Below are 24,414 nucleotides of genomic sequence, written 5' to 3' on the forward strand. Positions count from 1 at the left end.
ACTATTCTGGATAACACTTTTACCCAATGCAAATAAGAATCATGGGAAATTTCACACACACAGCACATGGTTAGATTGTTTGCAACTAACACAGGCTTCCAAGCAAACTGTAATCCCATATTACATAATTCCAAACAGGAATTCCATGTTCCACAAAAGCCACCTAAAAGGCAGAAGGACAGAAAAAGCATTCAAAGATTTCTCTGGTTTGGTGTTGTTTTGGTTTTTGTTTTAATTTAACACAGACCCACTTTTAATATGCCCTTCCCCTTGAAAAATTGCAAATTCAAGGATTACAAATGCATCAGCTGTAAAGAACAACTATCTTCTCTCAGCAATGGCCAATACGTTTGGGTACATCTCCGTTGCAGTTAGTAGCTAATAAACTTAATCTCATTCTGACCTATTAAGCATCAGTTTCTCATCACCCTCACAATTTTGTTTATATTTCCTAGTCCAGATGTCAAAAGACTACTCCAGGACTGCATTCTGAAGAGCTCAGCTTCTACTGAAGTAATTAAAAAGAAGCAATTTTTCAGAAATGCTTAAGCAACAGGAACTGTTTTTTCTAGCCCCATTACTTCATTAATCGATATCTCAATCATAAGTGATCTCTACAAAGAGTTGTCTAGGAGAAACGTGCTTAGGGGATTATTATTCATTATCATTACATTTTATAAACACTATTCATTTTTATACTGTATTCAGATTTTATATTATAAGATAATGGGAACTTCCACCTTATTTTTAGAATTTGACAGTGCACATGAGATATGAAGAAGAAAGAAAGAAAGGGTTTTCCCTGTTACCCCAGGAAGAATTTACCTGTCACTTGGGGGATCATCATCTATCTGAGTACTTTGTTGTGAGCTGCGTTTTCGAACTTTTGGAAAAACATTCTTTCTTACAAACTGCCGATCATGGGGTTTCAGATCTTGTGCTGACACAATATCTTCAATATCTTCAAGCACTGAATCACAGGCAGCAGGCATCTTTGAGAAGCATTAGAGAAGAATGGTATTAGCAAGCACTTGAGTACAAAGTCAGGTTCTAACACCTACTGCATATGTCCTCACAATGAGAAGTCAGATATACATACACCTGCAATATAGCATACATGAGGGACCTTCAGCACACAGACAATTACCCCAAGGTATTTCCTGATCCTGTCTTCTCCTGAGATCCCTCTGACAGGCAGGGAGAGAGACACAGAAGATATGGGGTTTTTGTTTGTTTGTTTTTTGAATAACCTGTACCTTACCTTCTATTTCAAAAACCCTGCAGCTCCTTTGATATCACATATCCAAGATACGAGTGTTCTTAATCATGTCAAGCATCATAATGAAATAATGAGTTCACGTTATGTGATAGATATAATTCTGCTCATACAACATGAGAAGAATTGTGGAGACAGCATTCAAATGCCTGCACAGGAGCCTGTTGTGGACCTTTTATGTATGTGCTGAAAATATGTGCACAGTAGTTCAACTTGTCTTCATAGTCTATTAGAATACAAAACAACTGAAAAATTCCTAGAATTCCTGACCCCCCAGGCTTTTCATCTGAATTAATTCATTCAGCATGACAGCAAAATCAAGACTCCTGTCCTCAGGTACAAGATGTTAAACAAGCACACCCAGCTAATATAAAATATTATGATCTGACTAGTACAATTTTAGTGATCTTTTAGCATATTAAGTTCTATTTTCCATAAGAAAATAAACACTTTTGAATTTTTGCATGCTTCTCATCAGTAAAGGTATAATGTATGCACACATATATAATATGTATATATACATATCTCCTAGTAAATCTCAAGATCCAGATCAGAAAAGGTGCTTTGCTAAAGTAGCCTATAAAAAAAGTTACTGCCTTAGTTACATACCTCACTTAATCCTTAACCAGAATTAAGTCTCATTTACCACTGCAAACCTGGTTTGGCATGTGTCTCAAGAAAAAACAGTTTACTACAGAAAATGCACAAAGACACTTCACAAAGTTCACAGAAAAAATACAACACTGTCCTAACAGAGAGTGAAGAATGAAACAAACAAAGCTCTAATTTCTTTAAAACAGATTTGGGGATCAGAAAATTCAGGCTACTGGTCTGCAATATTCTTTCAGATTTTTCTCATGAATAATTTAAGAACACAATAAGTAAAACACCTGTACATTTTTCCAATACGAGTGTTTTTGTCAGTCTTGCAAAATATATTTCTAAGGAAAACTTCACACAACTTGAACCATTACACTTCTGTGTAACTTAAGCAGGAGCATAACGACATCACAAAGAGGATGCACCTGACATTAAGGCATCTAATTATTCAGCATTCTTTGAGAAGAAAAATGCCAGGATCTTTAAAAAAGAAACGTAAAGGATAGAAAAGTTGTGAGAAGTCTTGCAATAAAGACTCTTGGAATAAGTATCTACTCTAAGAGTTTATCGGAATTCCCACTCAGAAGCACCGCAACAGTGCAGACATTTACTGGCTTAATATTACTGAGTCAGCATTACCATTAAGCTACAGACATCTAGCTCAATAAGTGAGTTATTGTTTTGATCTACATAGACTTTCCACGACAGAAGTTTAAACAACAAAAGCTAATGGAGGTGGGGCAAGTAATGCAGAAGCCTGAGTTTACACAAAACCTAACTTCAGAGATGAACTGGCTTCCAAATTTAGTCCTCTGTCTTCTCATCTAGATGCACGCTAACTACATCTCTGAGTAAACATTTAATGACAGTAACATTTGTAAAGAACATTGTTTTTAAAATAAGAAAGCTGAAGTTTTCTGCTTCAATGTCAAATACTAAATTGAACACAAATAGGATTTGACCTTACTAGAGGTCATATCACTACCTTGTCCTGCAAAGCGTGCACGTATACGGAAAATAAGATTTTATCCACCAAACTAAGCATACTTTAAACAGCTATACAGAAACACAGACACCAGATAAAGATGTCAGTTAAATGCTTTTTAAATGATCTTACACGAACTGAGAAAGGGATGGCAGGTAGTTTTTTGGTTTCTCAGAAAATAACAGGACTAGAAAGAACCACTCCTACGTCTTCACTACAAATCTGTTCTGGTGCAAGCAACAAGTGAGGGTAGATTTTCAGTTACCAGCAGGGCTTTATATGGAAATTTATATGGAAATGCAAACCAAAAGACAAAATGAGGCAAGTTTATACAGTACATAACAAACAGCATGGCTTAACTGTTCAGGTGCTGGCTCATCCCAACATATAAATGCTTCCTCCATGCAAACTCCTTTCGTGTGCCTACACCTGCTCTAACTCACGAAGCTCCACATTGCTCACACTGCAGAGGAAAAAAAAGTGACATCCCTTACACTGCTTTATACAGCTAACAGAACATAGGAATATGTAATCAACTCAACACAGGGAAGGAAAAAAAGTGTTTTGGTTTGGGGTCCCCCAGTCTCTTCTAGAAACATTTTTGATATAACACAACAGCTTGCAAAACAAATAAGCTTAATTTATTTCCATGGCCCAGAAAAGCAAGAACACAGCCAAACTAAAATTCATACCTTTTTAAGCAAGATTGAAATTCCTTTGGACAATAAACCTGGAGAAGGAAAAAAAAAAAAAAAAGATATGGCATTAACTACCAGAACTATCAGACAGAAAACCACAAGTGGAAGTTACCGCCCATTAAGTACTCGTCCTCCTATTGCAGAAATCTGCTTTCTACTTCGACAATCTTAAAGCCTCCAGAGGATAATATGAGGTACACCTGCTGACTGGCTGACAAGCTGCAACAGTTGCCAAATTTTCCCCATTCTTCCCCCAGACTGTAATCTTCTTGTCCTTATTTTACAGAATCATATTTTTGTGAGAGTCTGATGTATCCTTTCAGACTTCTCCTCCTCCAGATTTTTTAAATCTTCAAACAGGAGTTTAGAATTTGGATCAAAAGAAGGGAAAGGGACAGACTGACAAGGAGAACGCACTTTCATAAGCTTAATTTCTTTCAAGAATTTGATTAACAGTAAAGTTTAGCTAAAGGCATTCACAACTTTTTATTATTATGGACTTCCAGAGGGCAGACTTGGAATTGTTTGAGACACTGGTAGGGAGGGTCCCTGGGGAGTCAGTCCTGAAGGGCAGAGGGGTCCAGGAAGGCTGGACGCTCCATGAGTAGGAAGTCTTCAAGGAGCAGGAGCAGGCTGCCCCCGCGTGCTGTAAGATGAGCCAGCGGGGAAGAAGACTGGCATGGCTGAACAGGGAACTTTTGCTGTGTATTTGGGAGAAAAAGAAAGTTTATGTCCTGCAAAATAAGGGACAGGCAATTTGGGGAGAGTACAAGGAAGCTGCTAGCATATGCAGAGAAAAAATCAGGAAGGCCAAAGCCCAGCATGAGCTCAACCTGGCCGCTATGGTCAAGGATAACAAAAAACGTTTTTATAAATATATTAACGGCAAGAGGAGGGCCAAGAAGAATCTCCATTCTTTACTGGACACAGGGGGGACGATGACTACTGAAGCTAAGGAAAAGGCTGAGGTTCTTAATGCCTCCTTTACATCTGTCTTTACTAGCCAGTCCAATTATCCTTGGGGTACTCAGCCTCCAGACCTGGAAGTCTGGGACAAGGAGCAGAAGAACCGCCCCCACAGTTCAGGTGGAAACAGTTATAGAGACCTGCTGCTCCACCTGGACTGTCACAAGTCCATGGGGCCAGATGGGATCCACCTGAGGGTGCTGAGGGAGTTGGTGGATGTGATTGCTGGGCCACCTTCCACCATCGACCAGCGGTCATGGTCATCTGGAGAGGTGCCGGATGACTGGAGACTTGCTAATGTGACACCCATCTACAAGAAGGGTGGTAAGGAGGACCTGGGGAACTTCAGGCCTGTCAGCCTGACCTCGGTGCCAGGAAAGGTGATGGAACAGGTCATCCTGAATGCAATCATGGGCCCAAAGAGTGGTGCTGAACGGAGTGAAATCCAGCTGGTGACCTGTCACCAGCGGTGTTCCCCAGGGATAGGTGTTGGGGCCCATCCTCTTTTAATATCTTTATTGATGATTTGGATAAGGGAATTGAGTGCACACTCAGTAAGTTTGCAGACGACACCAAGATGGGGGGAAGCGTCGATGTGCCAGAGGGTAGGAAGGCCCTGCAGAGGGACCTGGACAGGTTGGGTCGACGGGCAGAGGCCAACGGGATGAGGTTCAACATGGCTGAGCGCCGGGTCCTGCACTTTGGCCACAACAACCCCATGCAGTGCTACAGGCTTGGGGGCAGAGCGGCTGGAAAGTTGTGCAGAGGAAACGGATCTGGGGGTGCTGATTGATGGTGGCCTGAACCGAGCCGGCAGCGTGCCAGGCGGCCACGGAGACCAGCGGCACCCCGGCCCGTGCCAGGAACCACGCCGACCTCCCCCTCCCCAGGGGCTCCCGGCGCCCGCCAACGGCCGCCAACCGCCCGCCGCGCGCCGCTCACCTCAGCCAGGCTCCGCCATCACGGCCCGGCCGCCCCGCCCACACCGCCCCGCCGCGCGCGGGGCTGGGCGGGGCCGCGACGGCGGCCGGCGGCGGGCAAAAGAGTGCGGCGGGGCGCGGCCGCCGTAAAGGCCCCGGGTTTCCATCACCCCTCAAAGCCTAACGCTATTTGGGCACGTACTTTATTTCCACTGTGCCTCAACGTCCAACACTACTTGGACTTTTCCATTTAAATCAGTTCGGAAGACGTTGGTTAACGTACTTGACTCTGGATGGCTGAGGTTCCTCACGCTGTTTTTCCCCAGTCTAGCTCTAGGAGCAACCTTTCCCGTCAGTATTTTAGAATATACACATCAGCGTGTGTCCACACTTACCACTAAATGTAGGACTCCAAGCAGCCAGATTAAGTTTGAGATTAAGTTTCTTTGCAGATCAAAGTATTACAATACCATTCCTCTGTTTTTAATGTGCACAGTTAGCCTAAAAAGTTTATTTATATGGCACCTTTATTTTTTGGGGTGGCCTGCTTTGGATTATAAAGCCCGCCATCCTTGTAATCGTGTGAAACATTAAGCTGCTCTCTTTACAACAAGCCCCTGGAATTATTATTTCACTGCAGACAGCAGCCTATAGTCTCCCTCAAACTGGAGGTGAAGGGAATGAAAGCCCCAAGAGTATTCCATAATAGGCCCATTGGTCTGCTAGTAGATAACATTTGGCAACTTCTTGCTATGAATATCACTCCCCCCCCCCCCTCCTTTTTTCTTTAAAATGGTGTTTAGTTCATGTCACTCTTTCCTGGCAACAGTCACAGGCAAGCAAACAATAACAACAACAACAAAGATAACAATAACAACAAAGTAATGGAAGACATTTGAAAAGGAAAACTGGGACAGAAAGAAAGAAGCACTTAACTAGAGTCAATGTTTAAGAACAAATCATTATAGGCAGGACTAAAGCACTCTTAATATCACCTGGTCTTATGATAAAGTCATGGTTACAGTTTAACATACACTTGCCTTCATGATTGATCTTTGTTTAAACACGTATGTAATTTTCAGAGAGACCGTCCGTGAGACACAAAGTGATGTGTAACTCATCATTTTTGCAGCGTTTTTAGCCCAGAAGATAATTATCTTAAAATCAGTAGATGTGTTAATCTATTTTAGACATCCTCCTTCACAGTACGGTGTAAGTAGTCCTTGGTATGTCAGTAAGTAGCAATATATGTATTACCAATCTTTGTATTTTAACTGCTTTCCTAGTGGGTAAAGGATTCTCTTCCCTTTCCAGTTTCCTGTGTTTATTTTATTTTTTTTAGTTATTTCATTTGCAGTCCTTGAATTAAACTTGTCTATTCTGGGATCACTGCCCTACCCCACAGTTATCTCGACTAGCCAAGTGTTAGTTAGCCCTGTGGTTAAACAAAACTGGGCAGACATCAGCGCTGTTTTGTGGTTGACTAAAAGAGCAGAGCATAGATAGCCTGCAAGACCTATCCAAAATCTCCAGATGGCCAAGATTCACAAAACGGTATTTATTAAGGGGAGGCAGTGAGCTCCCAGAGCAGCTCCCGGGCAGGAATAACAGCAGCTCTCTGCGAGTCCCATACCTAGTGACAGAAATAGGCCATGCTGATCAGTTTCAGCATGATCCAGCAGAGCCCTTGCTTTGTCCCACTGCCAAGAATTCATAATATCAAGCAGCCCTTGTGCCAGCACAGTCCTATTCAGTCCTAGGATGTAGCCACAACATGGAAGGCACCCTGTAAGTGCTTTTGAAGCTCGCAAGTCTAAATTGCTTTTGTAGCATATTCATGAAAAGAAATCAAGCTGCACAGAGGCTGCTGGTAATGCCCCAGCAGGTGGCAAGGGAAGCAGACGAGTGTGGTAGGAAAGCTTAGCTGTGCCCACCTGGGAAAGTTGTTTTTTAAGAGACAGCAGCTGGAAGTCCCGACACTGACCTTGAGAAGACTGGCAATATAGTTTCAGTCCCTGAGTTCCCCAAAAAGAGCTTTAGGAGATGTCCTTCCCAGACGACCTGAGTAGCTTACTTCCTGCTCCCCAGGGGTGATGGACTCAGACTACAGCCTCAGCCTGGCTTACCATCTAAAGTCATTCTGGGTTTTGCAGAAATAGGTACACATTTTGGAAATACAAAAACTGCTAGGGAAATAAAATATAAAACTCAGGTTTAGCTCAGGGTTAGAAGAAGATACAGCCTTAGTTGTTCTAGAGTATCTCAACTAATGGCCTTCTGGAAGGGAAGCATCCAGGGAAGTGAGGGCCCAAAGCTTTTTGGTAACCTTTTTCTCTTGTCGCTAAGATGCAGCTCTGGGTGGGGGAGTAAGCAGGAAATCATGCAGGAAAGAAATGGTGAATCCTAAAGTTAGATACAATAAATTAGATTTCTTCCTCCATTCCTTCAATTTAGGAGAATCTATCTACTCTCGTGTCAGCAACACTCAGCCTTGACAGCTACTCCATTTTTTTTTCTGTTAGACATTGCACTTTCTCCCTGACAAATTTTAGAAAGAAAAAGGTTTAAAGAAACTCCCAGTCTTCACAAAGGCAAAGCATTCTACTAATCTTTGCTTAGATGTCGAGTAATATGCAGGCAGATCATGTTTTGCCAAGAAAAGCAAAATAGGAAGATGAATTCTACTTGTTTTTGTTAATATCCCTCTACTGACAGGTAAAGGTTTCTAAGCTGATTAATCTTGAGAAATGTTGACTCCAAGAACACCAACGCCAATGCACATTGACAAGATCAGAAGAAAAAAAGGTTATTAGGCTTTCTATATACAACTAGATTTGGTGCTTCTAAACACATAGTAAAGTCTCTAACTACAAAAAGCACCTTACTAACTTTCATACTTTTTCTACAACAAAAACATCTATGCCTGCATCAAGACAACAGCATAATTTACTTGTTCAAGTGTAAGTCAAAAAGAATAGAAAGTGTTAAAGTCTGTCATTTGCAGGGGGACAGTTCTCTCTAGGGGTTCAAGGGAAAGACCCTTCTCCTTTTTCCTTTTTCCTTTTTTTTTTTGAGAAGTGACCTCCCCAGGAGTGAACTCCTCTGTGTGAAGGAATGTATAGCTGCCCATCAGTCAGTCCAGTTCTGACAGATTTCTCAGAATCCTTTTTCCATCTGCTGGCAGCTAAGAAGTGCAGCATATGTAGGCCACAACAGTGCCTACCTGAAACTAATATTTGTATGCTGAGTAATGTTGAAGCACACTGTGCTAGCTCAAAGGAGCAGAAGGGAGTATTTTAACTGTTTGTTTACCTGCAGCTCAACACGTCTTAAACTATGTAGAAAGCAGAAGCAAGAGAAGAGAGAAAAGAAAAACAGCAATCAGAAGCAGATTCTAGGGGCAAATTAAAAAGTGCTTATGGCAGCTGCAGATCAGAGAAACAGAATGGGTCAGGGAGCTATGACAGGAAGGACAAAAAGAAGACATTTATTGTCATCAGTGCTATAAACAGCTGAGAAAGCAGTCCTTTAACCCTCTTATTATTTATTGGGGATACAGAATAACTCAGGATCTTCTCTGTAGTCTTCCCTTCAGTATTACTATGTGCAGAAGTTAGAGTACAGACAAGGGTATAAAGTGATAAAATTGTTGCTTTCTCCTTGTGTGCAGGAAAGATGAAAAAACACACTTGACTTGCTCAGAAGTATAACACTTAATCAAGCAAACCATGTTACTGTGATTTTTATGATCCTGATCCTTTTTTTTTTTTTTTCCCTTCTCGGAATTTATTGGCCATGCATCACCAAGACCAGAAAGGGAGAACAAGTTCGTAAATGTGCACCTGGTGCAGTACTATTGGAGATGACTCAGAAGTAAGCAGAACTCTTTTGTTAAAGCTACTAGTAAGAGACACTTCTGGACAACTATCTGGAGGAACGCTAACATTCTCAACAATTTCTGTCATGTTACTTAATTTAGAAAAATTAAGTTTCTATGAAATTTCCAAGAAGTCTGTTCATAATTTATTGGGAGGGGGGAGGGAAATCAATAAAAATAAACCTATACTACCTCAACTTCTGGATCTCCTACTGTTTTTCTTTACACATATCCTTTTTTGTTCTTGTTTCAGTATGGCTTAATAACCACAGAACTCATTGTTAGCATAATTTCAAAAAAAAAAAAAAAAAAGGATTTGAAACATAGCTGGTGTCAAATGTGTGAGCAGCACTAATAATAAAAATATTAACAGCCAGGTTCCAAGAAAAAGCATGATAGGCACCAAGAATAAGAATAATTTTAAAAAGCAGTATACAATTCTAAACTCTTTAAAAAATCCTTTTTATTGATTCATTACCATACAAAATTTATTCAAATTACATCCATTTGAAGTGGTAAGATCACAGCTAGAGAACAGGTCATCCTTTAATAAATCTATTTACAAAACTCACCATAAAAGCTTTTTTTGTTCTTTTTTTTTTTTTTTTACAGTATGTTACAGTTTTTTTAAACTAGCATACAATGCAAAGCTAAATTAGATTAGTATTTTGCCCACGCACATTGGGACAAGTGTTTAATTTGTACAAAAAAAAGATGGTCTGCATTAGTCTTCATTTGCTTTTCCCCCTCAAAAAGTGCCCCTTTGTCTCACAAATCTTCATGCTCACACAACTTTTACTTTCCTCTTCCACAAGACGAAAACTTTAAATACTACAATTTTATTTACAGATCCACATCTAAAAAAAACTCTTAAAAAATTACAAACCAGCTAGAAAATATTCTGGCAGTGTTTACAAATTAATTCTATTATACAAAACTGCTAGATAACTAAAGTGTGAGTTGAAACATATATCAACTTAAATACAACTGCTGAATGATCTATGCACACATTTGTACATATAAACACACACTTAACACTGTTTAACAGTTCTTTATGTGTTGCTCTTTATACATTTGTTATATTCCAAAACTCACACAGTCATACAGTTTTCTTATTAGTACTGTGACTTCTTGCCTTTTCATGTGTGAGCTTTCATAGCAGCAACTCAAATGGTACCAGAAAACCTGCATACATAATATTCTACTACAGTACAAATAGTACTAATTTTCTGAATATGTCAGATAAGCACAACGGTAATGCAAACAAAGAGGATTATATGGGCATCATCTAATCAACATTACATTAATTTAGCCCAAAACATGGCAACATATTTTACACTCAAAAAAAAATTTATTTAAGACTTCTTAGAATTCCTCTCACTTTCAAAAAAATAAATATTGGTATTATACTATACTACCAAAGATCTTCAAAAAATAAATGCAATTCAGTTGATGTGGTACTTACAGTTATGTACTTTGGAAAAAAAAATTAGTTCCATTTTGCTGGCGAAGAGAATTATAAAAAGCTGTAAGCAGAGGAAGCTAACCCACTGAGATAAATATGATATATTGAACAAACAAAGCTTGGCATAAGTGTTTTCCATAGAGGGAAAAACCCACAGTGCATCTCTAGTAGGCACTTAACACAAAGCCCCACTTAGTACCACAAAAATTTATGTACCAGTTCTAATGCACACTGGGGGCAGTAAAATTGAACTGTGCATCTTCGTTCTAGTTTAAAAAAACAACCAACAAAAACTACTTTCACACACACACACAAGCATTTTTAAAAATCTGTGATTACTACGAGAAGTGGCAGAACTTTATACTTTTCAATATTTGCAATATACACTACATTTACAGTGTATTTTTTATTAAAAGCTTTTAAGGACATAAGTATTTGACCTCATAATGAGACATATACACTGCTCAAAATGAGCATTATGACAGCAATTTAAACATTCCCACAAGTAGCTGAAGAATCCCATTTCACACTTTTGCATTACTTCATATTTATGTTTACTGCAGGTACAATCCATGTTGTGATGCTCAAAAGACATGCATTCTCTGCAGAAGGCACGACCTGAAATACTATTATAAAATTGTTATTTATGACTAAGCCAGTTCATTGAGCCCTTCTCCACAAGCCCACTTGTCACGGTAAGCAGAGACTGGGGGAGTGTGAAAACAAAAACATTTACAGTCACCTGCTTGCCCTTGCTGACTCACAAGGCGCTGGAGCTTAGGGTCAAGAAGAAGACCTTGTAAAAGCCTTCAGTTGTTGTTTGTAGTATTTTAGGGAATATTAAATTAAAATATCAGAAGTGTTCAAGAGCCTAGTTTCTGTAATAATGCTATTTTATGGTAAGTTGGGGACAACTCTGAATGATGGTATGTGTTTTGATTCCATTAAAAACATGATTTAGACACAGGCATCTTTTAAGAGAATCAGCTGTATATAAATTCATCCACCAATGAAGGAAGCTTCTCTAAATCATAAGCATCAAAGAGATCACTGATGCCTTCTTCATCCCCAAGGCTCAGCAAATAATCTTCCTGAAGCAGAGGAGGCAGCAAATTCACAAATGGTCCTTCAAAGTTTGAGGGAATTTGGTCCTCGGTCTGCTGTAGAAGGTTGGCTGGAGAAGCCAGTGGAGAGATTGTTGCCATATTTACTGAGCAGTCACCTTGTCCTGAGTTAGCAGAAGCCACTTCTGTAAGAGAGGGGAGAAGGGGCGGGGAGGGGGGAAGATGATACATTTAATCCTATTAGAACTGATAGACATGGATGACACAAAGTCTAAAGGGCCTTTCATAAAGCACCATTTAAACAAAAAAATGCCCTTCAGTTCAGATCATTTGTAGCCTGTTTTTATGTGTTACAAAGGTCTTCTCAAAAATATTCATGGTGCTATCACCACTGACATCTCTAGTAAAAATCTTAGTTTACAAGATCTAAACAACTACTGAATAAAATGAAGTGAAAGATGACAATTTTTTCAGTGGAATTCATACACCTGAAGTACTTCAAAGTACAAACTTTCTAAGCAGCAGATGATATCAGCGACACTGTGCAGCTGTATATACCAATACACCAAGATTTCTGCCTGGTGTTGAGACAAATCTTTCTGCTACTGTCCTATTTGAACATGTCGCAGGAACAAAATTGTTTTTCTTCAATACTGCATAAGCTTTAGTTACATATGAGACTTATTTTAAATACCTGATGCAGAGGAAAAGATTTGTTCCCCCAGTATGCACCAGAAAGACATAGTGGAAAATGGTTACCTTACGTTTTTACTTCTAGAAAAATAAAGCCAAAAAATAAGAGCCAGATATATAAAGTTCAATATGAAATCTTGTACAAAAGCACAGAGGAAGGCTTTTAGTATTAGAAATAAATCATTTTACCTTTGGAAATAGTTTTCGAAATATTTCCGTTGTGGTCCTGACTATAGGTTTTCATTGGACTGAGGGCATCGTTTTCCTCTGGGCACAGATAAACTTCAATAGGTCCTTGAGTACTAGATAAATGTATCAATGCACTCTGCTAATAAAACAAATGTCAGTAAGGTGTTAGTTATAGTAATGAACTTGACAAAACATTGACAATTCACAGTAAGTTCTAAATGGGGTGTGAATATTTAAACTTTTTTTTTTTTTTTTTACTGACCAAAAAATATTTGAAAATCCCCATACATCTTCTGAAGATGACTTGGCTAATGCATCTTGTAAACTGGAAGAGAATGTAAAAGCTTCTCCTCCTATTTGCAGCCCACAAATCTCAGAAGCCCACCATTTTATGTATTTCTTCACAACCAGAGAGAGGTAAAGGATTGAACTCCTGACATTTTCTAACAATCATAAGAACCTGGACTATTCTGATGGAACAGAACAACGGTATCCAAGACTTAGGTTTTATTGTTTTTCATTAACAATAACATCGAATGTATTTGTGTAAATGTGCCAGAACCTTCCCACTCCCCCAAAAAACTTTCAGCACTGATTCACATTGAATTCAAAGTGCTTTAAGTTCACCTGTTTATCAGGGAAGTTTTTCCAAATAACAACAACAACAAAAGCCATTTTCATCAACAAAGCTTATTTTATAAATAAGCCTGAGGTCCTTCTGCCCCCTCAAGGAAGCAACTCTAATTTGAAAAGTATTCCTGAATATCAGGAACTTTTAATCCATTTCAAAAAGTTAAGTTTTCTTAGCTTTCACACTGATGCAATAAAATGAGATGGTATACTACAGACAGATAAAAAAAAATTTCTGAAGTTGTTCATAGTGTTATGATGGAAAATCATAAATGGTTCTGGTTAAATATAAACCTACTACAGCTGTACTACATTAATAAAGTTAAAAAAGCACGAATACAGACATTATATACCTCCTGGCAGACTTCTTCCAAACACATATTATTGTGCCCTTTCACAAAAAGTTCCTCATGCTATTTGTGCTTTGGCAGTTATATAGCATTGCAGACAGCATTTACAGATATAGAGAACAAAAGAACAGGAGTACCCCAGAACATGGAAAATAGCAAGGAGTACTTAGAGCAATGCTATAGGTAATTAGAAAAAAAGAAGATGGGGAGAGCAGGAGTTGGAGACAGTATTGAAATATAACTGCAAATGAGAGAAAGAAATAAGACTTCTTACTGCCTGAAGCCGAAAATCAAATGAGTGAGTTGGGTATATAGGATAAGGGAGGTCTAGGCACTAGTTTTAATGATGGCATGCATCTCTCTCTCTCTACCTGTCTGATTTCACTGAATTAAAAATCAAAAAGTGTAATGCCTAGGGGAAAGAATCAGGGAAGAAAGCAATGATAATGGTGTGTGTATGTGTGTGTGTATATATATATATATATATATATGGACACTGATAAAAAAAAAAAATTCCTTCCTCAAGGCAGCAAAATGATTTTTTCTTCCCAAACCTACACCTAGGATCAAAGTGGGGGAAAAACAAAAAAGGATGGAAACCATAACGGACCTATGCAAGTGAAGAATCTTGGTAAGAGAAGTCACAGAGCATGAATATCTGCAGTCTGTGACTGCAGGTAGCTCTGGGCTCAGGGAAACCAGCTAGACATTAAAGACAACAAAATAAAGTAGAGGCATGAACACAGCATGAAGGATTTTGAGTTTTAGCTTTATCTCTGATTGCACTTTGAGTGAAAAAATAAGGTACACTATATGCCTCTCTAAAGCTCTGGCTCATGCAAAGCATTTACATTTGTCCAGCATACTTGGGTCTCCATTTTAACCAGGAATTGTAAAACAGCACACTTTTGACATCAAGAGCTAAAATTCCAGGCGCAGATGAACCATGTAGTTCATAAACTAGGAGAGAAATGATATAAAACTACTCCCTGAGGGTATATTCAAAGAAAAATCACCTGAAGCATTTTCTCCATAATTGTGAAATCAGGTAAAGGAAGTGAAAAGCGACTAATTTACCCTAGCCATCTACCTGAAATAAGGAAAAGAAACCAAATGAGGACAAAGGAACTAGAGCCAGACATCTCACAGACAAAAGCTGGCAGTGAGAGACTGTGGCTTGAGCAACAAGGAGCAACAGAAGAAGGACAAAATGCACCCAGGCAGCTTCAGAAACAGAAGTGATTGTAATAAAGAAGAAAAAGAAATCCCCATCCCTACACATTTCACAATAGGAAACAAAAAGTGTGCTAGCAAAATGTAAGAAGTTTAATGCAGATGTGTTAAAATCAGTTTCAATGAAGCAGAGATGATGACAGAAGAAGGAAGGGTTAGAACAGATTCTAGGAGTAAAATAAGTTTCTACAATAACTTTAATACTTCAAAAAAGAGAATCCTACATAAAAACATATGTCTCTTCTAATTAGGATATCAGTAATATGAGTCATCCAGATGTTTAAGTCTTTGAGTTATCCATGAACTTTTTGACTAAAACTACATAAAGCTAGAAAAATAAGAGCTGAATCTCTTAAGAGAAAGATTTTAGAGGCTTATGAACAGGGAATTTTCAACTGTCAAGGAAGAGCTCTTTTTTATATGAAGTATAAGAAAAGAGAATAATCCGTATATAGCACAGATTACCCTGAATGGAAAGCTGGAATTGAGAGAAAAGGAACAAATAATGGTTGCCTTGTGTAAAATGATTTTTTAAGATTCTCCTTCCTTTTTAAAAAAATAAATATCTATCTAAAGCTTTTAAGACAGATGAATGTGGTACTGTATGCCAATATAATCCAGCTTGGGCATCAGTTTCCACAGTAAAACTCACAGCACGCTTGCTCCATGTATAGGAAAATGATAACCTGGCAGGATAAGTCAGGTTCTCCTTACCTCCACTGGGTCAGGCACTTCAAGTCTTGTTTCTGGAGGAGCTTTCACAACTATAACAGTTTGGTCTTTAAGGCCACTAATTTTTCGAATATCTTGGTATGTTACATAAGCTAATGTAATCACTGTTAAGGAATTTTCCAACCCAGGTTACAATATATTTAGACCACTAGAAAAGGCAAAATTCTGCAAATTATTTTTCCACTTTCTCACAGCTACATTACTCTTAGCCCAAAGTTTCCTATTCTCTACACTGGCTGCAATTGTAATCAAAGTGAGAACTTCCCTTTGATCTAACAGCTGGACCCACTATTGAGAGACAAAAGGAGATGTCTGTTCTGAGTGCTCTCTCTTTTCCTTCATACATGTACAAGTAAAGCTCAACAATCTGCAATTACTCATAGACTGCAGGAAGAAAAATTTTTACATGCAATCAAAACAGAATGAACTGGAAATCACAGAAAAGTGTAAAGGAATTCACAGATGCATGTAATAGATGCACATGTACAATATATTTTTGAAGTCATCAATATCAATTTTCACTTGAGGGTTTTGGTTTTTTTTTTTTTGTTTGTTTGTTTTGTTTTTTGTTTTTCCTTAGGTAAACATTTATCTAGGTAGCCCAACTATTTTAAAGAACTGTTTAAACAGCTACTTCAAACAACTTCACAGTGTAGGAAGTCGATTTCGAGTTCTGCATAAGCATGGAATGAACATGAATGTTTGGCTGTTCAGCATGGACTTGCTCAATTCAGTATGAGTGTTTTGGTGTGTTACTGCACAATGGTGCCTCAGTTACTGACCTGTGTAACTGAGTGCTTGGAACGGCAAACAGCCAGCATCATATGCAAGCGCTTCCAGCTCTTTATTTTTGTCATCTGAGAGTTATCTAACTTAATGTTTACCCTGTAGAAACAGGATCTCATTTATCATTACATTTTCTGGGGCATAAATGTGGAAGATTTTGTTGAACGTGTACTGTTACTGCGCAGTACAGCAACACAACCTGCCCAAGATCAACAACCCATACCTCTCACATCTAACTTGGACCAAATGCAAAGCATCAGGTCAGGAGGCAAAATGGCAGGTCAGCTTTCATGCAAATGGCTTTTACCATGACTTATACCACTCCTTCAGGAAGGTACAGCAAGGTTTGCAAATCCGAAGTACAAATTACAGCAACAGTGTCTGACACAATATGAACAAAGGAAAGGATTGCCTGTTTTTCAAATAAAACAACCTTCCATGCCATAGCCAAAAGCTCCCCCAAGATAATGTTGGTCACATATCAAAACATTTAAGGTTGCAATCAGTTATTTTTTGACTGTTTTTAAAGAGAGACTAGAAAGTACACAGGCTGGGCACAATGTTTAGGTCCCACATAATCATGAGGAAAAAGAAAAATCTTCAAAAGCAGAAATTTTGCCTTCAGAGATTAAGCAAAGGAAGAGGCTTCTCAGCTCCTTGAGCATTCAGTGAGCCATCCAATGTGAGACTTCAGTGAGATAAGCTAAAGACAGTGCTGGGATACAGTCAGATTCATCCCCAGGTTTAACACTTCAGCTTTACTTCCTTAATAATCTCTAGTATTATCAGTAAACTTGGAGTCACAAAAGGATTTTGGGACTATGCTCTCCTAAATCCAAGAGCATGAGGCCAACACCTCTACATGTGCCTGACCATGTAGCATACTGCGAACGGTGATCCCTCCTCACCCATCCCCTAGGGAGCCAGCAACCACAGGGCAGGGATCTCTACCACACCAATAGGTGGTAATACAAATAGGGAATCATAATACTCAGCTTTGTCTCCCTTCAATCTCTTCATGGACCAAACTCTTATTTGAGGACAGTGCTAACCTTACTTTCTACGCCACTCAGTGATCTTGCTTTCATATGCATTTTGAGATGTAAGCAGTCAAAAGACAGTATTTACATTATTCACTTTACTTTTTACTGACACTCCCATAGTTATTTTCTATCCTTCAAAAACAGAAAATAGGTTTATTAGATGCTTTTCAAGAACTACTGACTATTTAAAGTAATAAAAGTTTTCACATCGGTATTTAATAAAATGCTCTCCCCCTGTTGCTAACAGGTGGGAAACCTACTGAAAATGAGAACTAGTTAATTATGAGAGGTTTTAGCAGCCAAAATACCAAAAGTCACACGAACTTTATGCAATCGAGCATTGCTATTACACTAAGTTAGACTAAAATAGACTTTTTGAGGAGCTCATAAAACTATTTAAATATTTATCCATATTTTATTATAGATTCTCTAACCAGGGAAGTTTGAAAATTTGTTGCAAGCTTCAAACTAAACTGACTCCCAACTTTATTTTCCTCTCTGTACCTGTAATTTATGTACAAAGTTTAATATAAAAAAAAAAGTATTGTATAATGAGTACACACACACACCTGTTACCTTGCAAAGTCCTTGTCTCCGTGCCTTCTGCACAAAATGGGGTTTGCTATAGCCTCAAAATAGTCTAAATAGCACAGGACTTTGGATGTCATCACTCATTAATCAGCTAAATTCTTGGTTCTACTCTATGTGAACATTGTTGTTATGGGCTAATTCAGGTACCACTTTTTTATTTTGTGTGCATTCCAGGTGCAAGTGGTTTAGGTAACTTTCAGATAAAAATACATCAAAACCAGCTGGCCAATCTCTGGAAGTGTCTGCTGCTGTGTATCACATTCCTTGGAAGAATTTTCCTGGTATTACAGGAACAGCAAGGAGACTGACCATCTTTGAGGCTTTGGCAAAAAGGATATCTCTGATTCTCTGAGTCCTCTGTTAGCAACTTGAGGTCCAGGGTGCAGCTTTGGATTAGCTCATCCAGTTTCTTCTCTTCCTGAGTCAGTTCAGTCACCTCCTTTGTGAGGCCTTGACGCTGTGCCATCATGCCACCATCCTCTGACAGACTGCAGCCCCTACGAACCCAATGAGCAAAGACACCTTTTGAACATTTGTACAGCTGGACACTACGCTACAGGAAAGCAAAAAGGCAGGGTTTTACACTGCACATCAATTTCCTAGGCCTTTCCTCCTAAACCCGTCCATGGTGTGTCAACATAAACTACACATTCCAGAAAAAAAATCATTTTATCATGACAACACATTTCAAGATGGAAAAGTAGAATATTACTAAGCATTTACAAAATCTTGCGTCTAACTCCCCTCTACTTTAACTACACCCTGAAAAAGACTGAGGAAGACAGTAGGTAAAGATGCGCACACAAAAACGTCCTCCACCTGCAGAAACAAATTAGTTAATCCAGTATTCAGACAAAATGTGGGATTAATTTCCTTGAGAAACACTATTTATACACTGAAAATATGTCTTAATTAACTGAAAAAGAAAGCTTTGTCCTGATAGAAGGCATTTTGGACGATTGCTTGGAACAAAATGTTAGAATGGAAAGTGGGAGAAGAATAATATTGCTACCCTGTAAGAGTGAAATCAGCCAGGAAGAATGGAAAAGGATAATGAATACTCACATCCACTGAATGTTGTTTTTGGATTTTTTCTTAATGAGATGGATGCCTTCCAGTACATTGGTGATATCGTAAATCCTCCTTTTTTGCACCTTGAGGACCTCTGCCGCTCTGTTCAAATCTAGGACCCCATCAGGAGATTGGCTCAGCAACTGAATGAACTTCTTTGTAAGAAGTCCAAGTGATGTATCATACCGAGTCTTTTCTGAAGGAGATTTTGGAGCTTGGAGAGAAAAGAAGAAAAACAAAAAACGCAAATCAATTTTCTCATATTGGTTCCGAAAGCAGTATCCAGAAATGAAAGGATACATATTACAGACATTTCTTTCATATTTACTAAAGAAATCTCTCAAACTTCTGCACTGACACAACTTACCACTGGGTATTTATTTGTATTTCAAGATGTACTTTTCCAAAAATCACAGGTACATGAGCAAATACGTGTATTTTTTTAAATGCAAATATTTCCATTAGTCTGACGGTTACATATAGCAATATTCTACTTCAGCTTTCACTATGTGAATTCTTAATAGTATTTTTAGTATCTATTTATCCTGGCAGCAATACCAAAAATCCCCCTATGACTCTCCTTCATCAGGCTGATAGCCAGCTTTCATCAGGGTTTGATTTTCCCCTCTTGTAAGATAAGTGTTTCACATGCAATTGAGCAGGACTTAGGTGTACTTCAGTGGGTGAACAAAATGACAGATTCCATCAGTGCCAGACTCCGTGATTTACAAAAAGCTCAAGTGAATTAGATGAGATTGACATGAGATGCAATTTATAATCATAATTTCTCCATAACCAAACAATGCTCAAACAGGGCAAGAGCATCCATTTCTTTTAAATGAGAAGTCAGCAAATGGCTTCAATCTTATAATTCACTGCTTTCACACACAAATGTAGCATCAACATGTTTAATAGATGAGTTTTTAAGAGTTTAAATATATGGATCAGAATAATTTCTAATTCTGAATGTTCAAGGCCTTTGTGTCAAGGGAAATAAGCCAGACATTATTAGAAGCCTGCTGGGTTGAAAGTTTCCCTGTGGTATGATCATCACTGTTAGTAAAACCTTTATTGTACTTCTCAAACCTTTCATTGCTTTAGGTTAAGTGAAATACTGCACAGGATGGGTCTTAGGCTGATCTGGTGGTCATTTCCATATTTTCAAGGTTCAGGTCTCACACTTAATTGAGAAAGTCAGTCTAAACTGAAATACCACCAGAAAGTAAAATTTTAGACTGCCATGAAATATTTTTAAGAATATGATAGCTTTTCAGTGAAAACCAATTCATTGCCTGCTTGCAAAGAAAGCCACCTGTACTGCTTCTTTGGTGGATTCAGGGCTTGTTTGTACTGGGAAATGGAGGAAGTCATCTCAGTTAAGTGGCATCGTGTATTTAGAGCAGGGTGTGGGTTTTCTTGTTGTTGGTTTTGGTTGGTTGGTTTTTAAATTTGGGGGTTAGGGAAGAGTAAGAGGATCAGCATAAGAATGGCAAGAGGCTACTTGACCTCCCACCTCAAATGGCATGCATTCCTGCCCATGCAGCAGCAAAGTCCTCTATACGGCCTTATCAACACTGCAGCAGTATCCTATGCTCTAAATGGTATATTGAGCTTCTGTGAGAATGCACTTCAATTTAAAACAGACGCTAAACAGTGGCAGCAATAATCTGGCTGTATTGCAGAGAGAGAAGACAGATCAGAGGCCACAGACAGCACTGAACATTTAACATCGCTGAAGCACAGCTACCGCTCTTTGCAAATCCCTGCCTGGGGAAATGAGCCCTGCCAATCACCTGCCATAACTTTAGTAGAAGAAGAGACTTCCCTGATTAGCCTTGCATCATAACTGTGCATTTGATCCCATCAAAATACTCTGATTCCTCAGCATCTACCTCTCCTAAGTGTACCCAGCTACATGCCCTTGGCTGAATATGGTTCCTGGACCAGAGAAGCTGCAGGCTGCCCAGCCCGCAGCAGGACAGATCCAGCAGCCAGGAGCCTCTGCAGCCTCTCTGCAGCTCTCCACCAACCACGCAGCACGTTGCCTGGCTGCGTGGTTGAGCTTGCTGCACGTGCATCCAGGTGAGGACAGCAACACACACTCTTTTAGTTGGATGATACAGCACATTGTACTGGTTTGCTTTGATCTCAAGCTAGTAAAATTGAGAACTCTGTGCCATGTAGAGTAGTTCCCTTACTTTTTGGACTATCTGGACTTCTTGTTGCAGCTCTTCCTTTCCCCTTTGGAGTCTTTAGTCCTTCAGCAAGGTACTGGTGGCCACTTTCTCCTAGCTCCAGCCTTCGTTTTGCCTGTTGAAGAAACAAGAAGTGTTAAGCAGTGTATTTCACGTTATCTAACAGCATACTGGGGCAATGGGAAAGGCAGACAGCAGTGACCTTTTCAGAGCAAGGTACTATCTCCACACAGGTTCTTAGCCCTCATTTGTCATGAGGGAATCTGACTATTTACTGCAATCCTAAAGTGGACTAAACATTTCACTGACAAAGGCTAGACCAGACTGATGGATTTGTTTGGAAAATTCAGCAGATTTTTAAATTTTAAAAGCTAGGTGATAGTCCAGTGCAGACTTTCTTAAGTACATATGAGACATTTCTACCTTCACATGAAAATGTTTCAGTATGAAAACCAAAGACGATCTCTCAGGCACACATATATACTCATGCGTGCTTCTACTGAAAAATTCGTATCCATATAAGTTTGAGCACAGGTAGTATTGCAAGCTAAGTTCTTTCGCCATTTGAAAGGATGACTTTGAGTGGACCAGTTCCAGTAAGTCCCAATATTATCAACCTTCCATCTATTGAATTCTACACATCATATCAAGAGCAGCATTGGACAACTGTTCTCCTGTGCATGTCAGCAATTTTTGTCTTTGTCAAAAGCACAACTGCTACATTTATTTCACATTAATTAGCATGTTTGCATTAAAGCTACCTACAGAAAAGCCAGGTGAAGCATAAGCAGTATCAGAAAGACGATGCCTGAAGATCAGCTGAATGTTCCATACAGCTCAAAGGAAAGCTGTATACAACACTTTGAATTAAACAACAACAACAAAAAGAAACTGCTAAACTATGTAACACAGAGACAAACTGCAATGAAAACCACTACCAATATGAATTTTGTTCCTAGACAGAAATCCAGTCTACTATCTTTGGAAACAATTCAGTATTCTGCCATACGCCTCAAGTTACTGAAATTTAATCTGCGGATGTTTGTTATCCTAACAATAGAAAGAACATTACCTGGGAAGATACAGAAGAAAAGAAGAAAAAGAAGTTCTACATCTGATGAAGCTTAAACAAATAACTGTTTCTAAAGACTGTTGTTTATCCGATTAGGTTGAATAATTCAGAGCATTTTATTTGCTTACTTTTTAGACTTGTCCCATAGTTGCATCATATTCCTCAGTGAAACAAAAATAATACATTTTGTTATGGATTTGTAGCCAGATATTTCCGTACTGGACAGTTAGTTTCCGCATTTTCCTTTGGGCCTGTGACCTACAGAAGGCTCTAAATACTTTACATGCATTTGGTTTTGGATAGCTGGCATCTTTTTGCTGGACTCTATTTGCAAACCTCAAACTTATTAAAAGGCGAGTTAAAGCAGATGAAACTCTTATAAACCCACAGGATAACAGCATGTACAGAGTGCTCAAGCCACTCTTCTCTGTTTTGTGCAAAGGGGTGAGGGACCAAATCATCAATGACAGGGCTAAACTGAGCTACCTACACCCTTCTAGCCAGCACAGGCAACACGATCCTGCCCTCGGGTGGCCCATCAGTGGCCAGCTTCTAAAGGCATGAAATAGAAAGTTCATCTCCATAAGGCATCAGCTCTGTAATCCAAGGACACAGATTTTAAAAAGGTCAACTGCTAACAAACGCATCCAGCTAATATATTAGATGACGTAATTGGATTAAATTAAGATTACAGCTATTCCACAGGGAAAAATACTTTTCACGCTTTTTTTTTTTTTTTAAATAAGTGTTTTTCCAGTTGGAGAACTCAGAGAAAAGAAAGGAGGGGTGAAAATGGAACAATTCAGGGCGTGGGAATACCAGGCCAAAGGGATACAATTAAAGATAAAAGAGAATCTCAAAACCAGGTGTGAGAAGGAGGGGAAATGCTAAAGACTAAAAATTCAGAGATTTGCAGCAACTCTACCCATCAGAATTAAAACTCAGGTTTGGACTACACATCAAAACTTTCTGTCTGAACTTGTTTTGCAACACATTAGCAGTATTTTGCCCCTGCTTTTGTGGTTAAGCACAACTTTCTTCTGTGAACTTCAAATAATCAGGTTTAGTAGTCAGAGAACATAAACAGCATCCTTTGGGCTTTTGCTGCTGTGCACAACCATCTGTGTATGTTTGGGGGTGTTGCAAACAACATGATCCTGATGGTCTCACTATATAGAGATACACAGAGCAAAACATTTTAGAAGAATTTAAAATAGCATAGTGAAGTTACCAAGAAGCAATTTTAGGAAACATTTTGGAATGTTTAATTTCTGGCCAGATGTTGCACGTCACTCAGCAAGTACTTTCTTCCCCTTCCTGTTTTACAAACTTGATAAGATCCAGGACTGAAGTGGTACAGTCTCTCGCTTTCTTTTTCCCCAACTTACAGACCAAAGATTTTCTAGTGCCTTTTTGTTGCCCTAGAGTTTCTGGGTGACTCACATTTTTTCTCTCCCATCTCAAAAATTATTCATAGTGCTTTCTGATACCAGATTTCCCCCCTGAGAAATCTATCTGAGGAATCAAGATCTACATTCAGCAAGAAGAATCAATAACCCTTTTAAAAATCTCAACTAGCATAACTTATTTCTGCTAGAGCACTATATTCATTATTTGCATTATTTGTACAAATTTGCATTATTTGTATTCATTTGTGTTGTTTGATCAATTATAGCGCGCAAAATCTTCTGACATAGTATGTGGGACCTGATCAGAAGTACCAAGCCAAGGAACACCAGCACAAAGCATCCCAATGAGAGAGAAAGATAGGAAGCATAGACACCAAGAACTTTTCAGTGACCAGGAAACTTGAATGCAATAAATGGAAGTCAAATTACTCAGGAGGACTGTAAAAGGATCATAAAGTACAGAGGGCAATGAGCCAGGTAAAGCCACAAATTGAAACATCCAGCAAGAGACATAAAAGTAACAAGAAAGCATGCTATTCCTCTGAACCAAACACCTACCTAACCCCTTG

The 24,414-nt window shown here is 38.9% G+C and overlaps 2 protein-coding genes across 5 annotated transcripts in view; both read right to left on the minus strand.

Annotated features, from left to right (window-relative positions):
- CDKAL1 (CDK5 regulatory subunit associated protein 1 like 1) overlaps nt 1-5,530 on the minus strand; it is a 434,256-nt gene extending 428,726 nt beyond the window's left edge. Inside the window, exons 1-3 of one of the 2 annotated variants that reach the window (XM_040546176.1) lie at nt 5,468-5,530; nt 3,554-3,591; nt 826-992 (exon numbers count right to left, since the gene is read on the minus strand). In XM_040546176.1, coding sequence (XP_040402110.1) covers nt 826-992 — 167 coding nt within the window. In that variant the 5' untranslated portion in view covers nt 3,554-3,591; nt 5,468-5,530. Of the gene's footprint in view, nt 1-825; nt 993-3,221; nt 3,323-3,553; nt 3,592-5,467 lie in introns of those variants that run through there. The other variant, XM_040546177.1, reaches the window with a different exon arrangement.
- A 4,237-nt stretch (nt 5,531-9,767) lies between these two features.
- The window catches only part of E2F3 (E2F transcription factor 3), a 44,223-nt gene continuing 29,576 nt past the window's right edge, over nt 9,768-24,414 (minus strand). For 2 of the 3 annotated variants that reach the window (XM_040548893.1, XM_040548895.1), the window contains exons 2-7: nt 21,368-21,479; nt 19,164-19,383; nt 18,437-18,595; nt 15,661-15,775; nt 12,734-12,872; nt 9,768-12,036 (exon numbers count right to left, since the gene is read on the minus strand). In XM_040548893.1, coding sequence (XP_040404827.1) covers nt 11,771-12,036; nt 12,734-12,872; nt 15,661-15,775; nt 18,437-18,595; nt 19,164-19,383; nt 21,368-21,479 — 1,011 coding nt within the window. In that variant the 3' untranslated portion in view covers nt 9,768-11,770. The remainder of the gene's footprint in view (nt 12,037-12,733; nt 12,873-15,660; nt 15,776-18,436; nt 18,596-19,163; nt 19,384-21,367; nt 21,480-24,414) is intronic. The other variant, XM_040548894.1, reaches the window with a different exon arrangement.

Source organism: Cygnus olor, chromosome 2, assembly GCF_009769625.2.
Source record: "Cygnus olor isolate bCygOlo1 chromosome 2, bCygOlo1.pri.v2, whole genome shotgun sequence".
In the NCBI taxonomy this organism is placed as follows: Eukaryota; Metazoa; Chordata; class Aves; order Anseriformes; family Anatidae; genus Cygnus; species Cygnus olor.